The following is a 1,745-nucleotide window of genomic DNA, read 5'->3' on the forward strand; positions in this document are numbered from 1 at the left end:
ATTCTACAAGCATTGAAAATTCACAGGGAGCAAGAAAGTATAGAGCGCCAAAAGCTAGCAAAGCACAGGAAAAAGTGTTTAGAGAAGAAAGACAAATATCTAGGCCTAGTCATCGATGGCATGGATCAGAAGAAAACAATGTTGCCACATTTTATGTGTCCTCCAAAGAATCTCAAAGAGGAAAACTTCATCCAGCTCCATGTTGTTGGAGCCTTAGTTTTCAATGGTGTCATGTCATCCACGATCTTTATTAATTTTCCAAATATTCATAATGATTCTAATTTGACAATCACCATCATTAAAAACATCATTGAAGAATGGAAAGGTGAACTACCACATGTCCTCTACTTACAGCTTGATAACACTAGTAGAGAAAATAAAAACCAAGTTCTCCTTGCATACTTGAATATGCTGGTGCAAAGGAAGATATTTAAAAAAGTGAAGCTTGGGTTTTTACTAGTGGGACACACACATGACCAAATGACCAAATGTTTAACAGGTTCTCGGTCAAGTTGGCAAAGAAAAGCGCATTTGACCTTCCACAAATCTGTGTCTTGTTGGAAGATGCCTATGTTCCCAAGCCCTCCATTAAAATTGTGGAAGAAACATATGATTGTAGGTCTTTTTTGATTGGTGCTGCCATTAACATGCCATCATTTGCACATCTCAATGATCATAGTTTTCAACATCAATTTAGAATCAAGCAGGTAGAGGAACAGACTCTCATGTGGTGTAAAAAATACTCAAACTCTGAAGACTGGTTGCCAATGGAGGGCTTGAAGTTCTTATTGTTTGTTCGTGATTGTGAAATTCAACAAGCAAAGTACATGTTGCTCTTTACAACAAGTGAGACACAAAAAGCTGAGAGGAAAAACTGCCCTATTGATCCTCTACAATGCCTAAATGAGATCAAGGAGACAATACATGGTGCACATGTGTATTTCCCAGCAAGCTCTCTAGAATGGTGGGAGAGTTTTTTTACAAAGCAGGTGAAGCCGGTTGAAGAGCTCAAGGATGACATGTTTCAGCTTGAACATGCATTTGTGTGGCACCATGGTGGTCTTTGCAAAAAAAGTGGTAATGTTGTGGCTAGTGGTGTAAACACTGTGCAGATTTTAGCAAATTTGTTATCTCTTATTCATGGAGAAACAAGGAAGATGTATGTTGGCCCAAGGAAGAGCACAAAATGTCGACAATAGGAGAGAGAAATGTGGGAAGGAGATGTAAATGAGATAAAAGAGGGCACAATGATTGTAGTTCTTGCCACAAACGATGAAAATGATCATCCCTTTTGGCTTGCAAAAGTCACAAAAGTTTTCAGAGAGCACGATGTATTGAATGGCATGGAAGTGCATTGGTACTGAACAACTGCAGAAGATCCATTGAAAGGAAAATATGATCCTGAGATGGTGAAACCAAGCAAAAAGGAAAAAAAAAGGAAGTTCTCGTCGTGTGGACACACTTAATCTAGAGGATGTGGAAATCCTTGTGTATGGGTTTGACTTAAAGAAATCTGGTCACTTATGTAGAACAACCATTGAGATGTTGAAGCAAAAGGTCAAAGATCTCTCCTAGACATTACAAGGGGAATTTTTCTCCTTTTCAATTATTGTAATTTATTTTGTCTTGGAATCATTAATGAAGTATGAAGGTTTTAGAATCCCTTAAATGTAGTGTTTTTTTAAAAGTTTTTTAATTTCAGTGTTTAAGTGAATGTTATAATGTCTAAAAGTGGGTATTTTTAA

General features: G+C 37.2%; 1 protein-coding gene across 1 annotated transcript; it reads left to right on the forward strand.

Moving 5' to 3' along the window:
- The first annotated feature begins 488 nt into the window (after positions 1–488).
- On the forward strand, positions 489–1,199 carry LOC147417430 (uncharacterized). The gene has a single exon (XM_086507465.1). It carries the CDS (start codon positions 489–491, stop codon positions 1,197–1,199), a length of 711 nt encoding a protein of 236 aa, XP_086363591.1.
- The last annotated feature ends 546 nt before the right edge of the window (positions 1,200–1,745 follow it).

This window comes from Adiantum capillus-veneris, chromosome 30, assembly GCF_014529385.1.
Source record: "Adiantum capillus-veneris isolate H3 chromosome 30, ASM1452938v2, whole genome shotgun sequence".
Taxonomy (NCBI): domain Eukaryota; kingdom Viridiplantae; phylum Streptophyta; class Polypodiopsida; order Polypodiales; family Pteridaceae; genus Adiantum; species Adiantum capillus-veneris.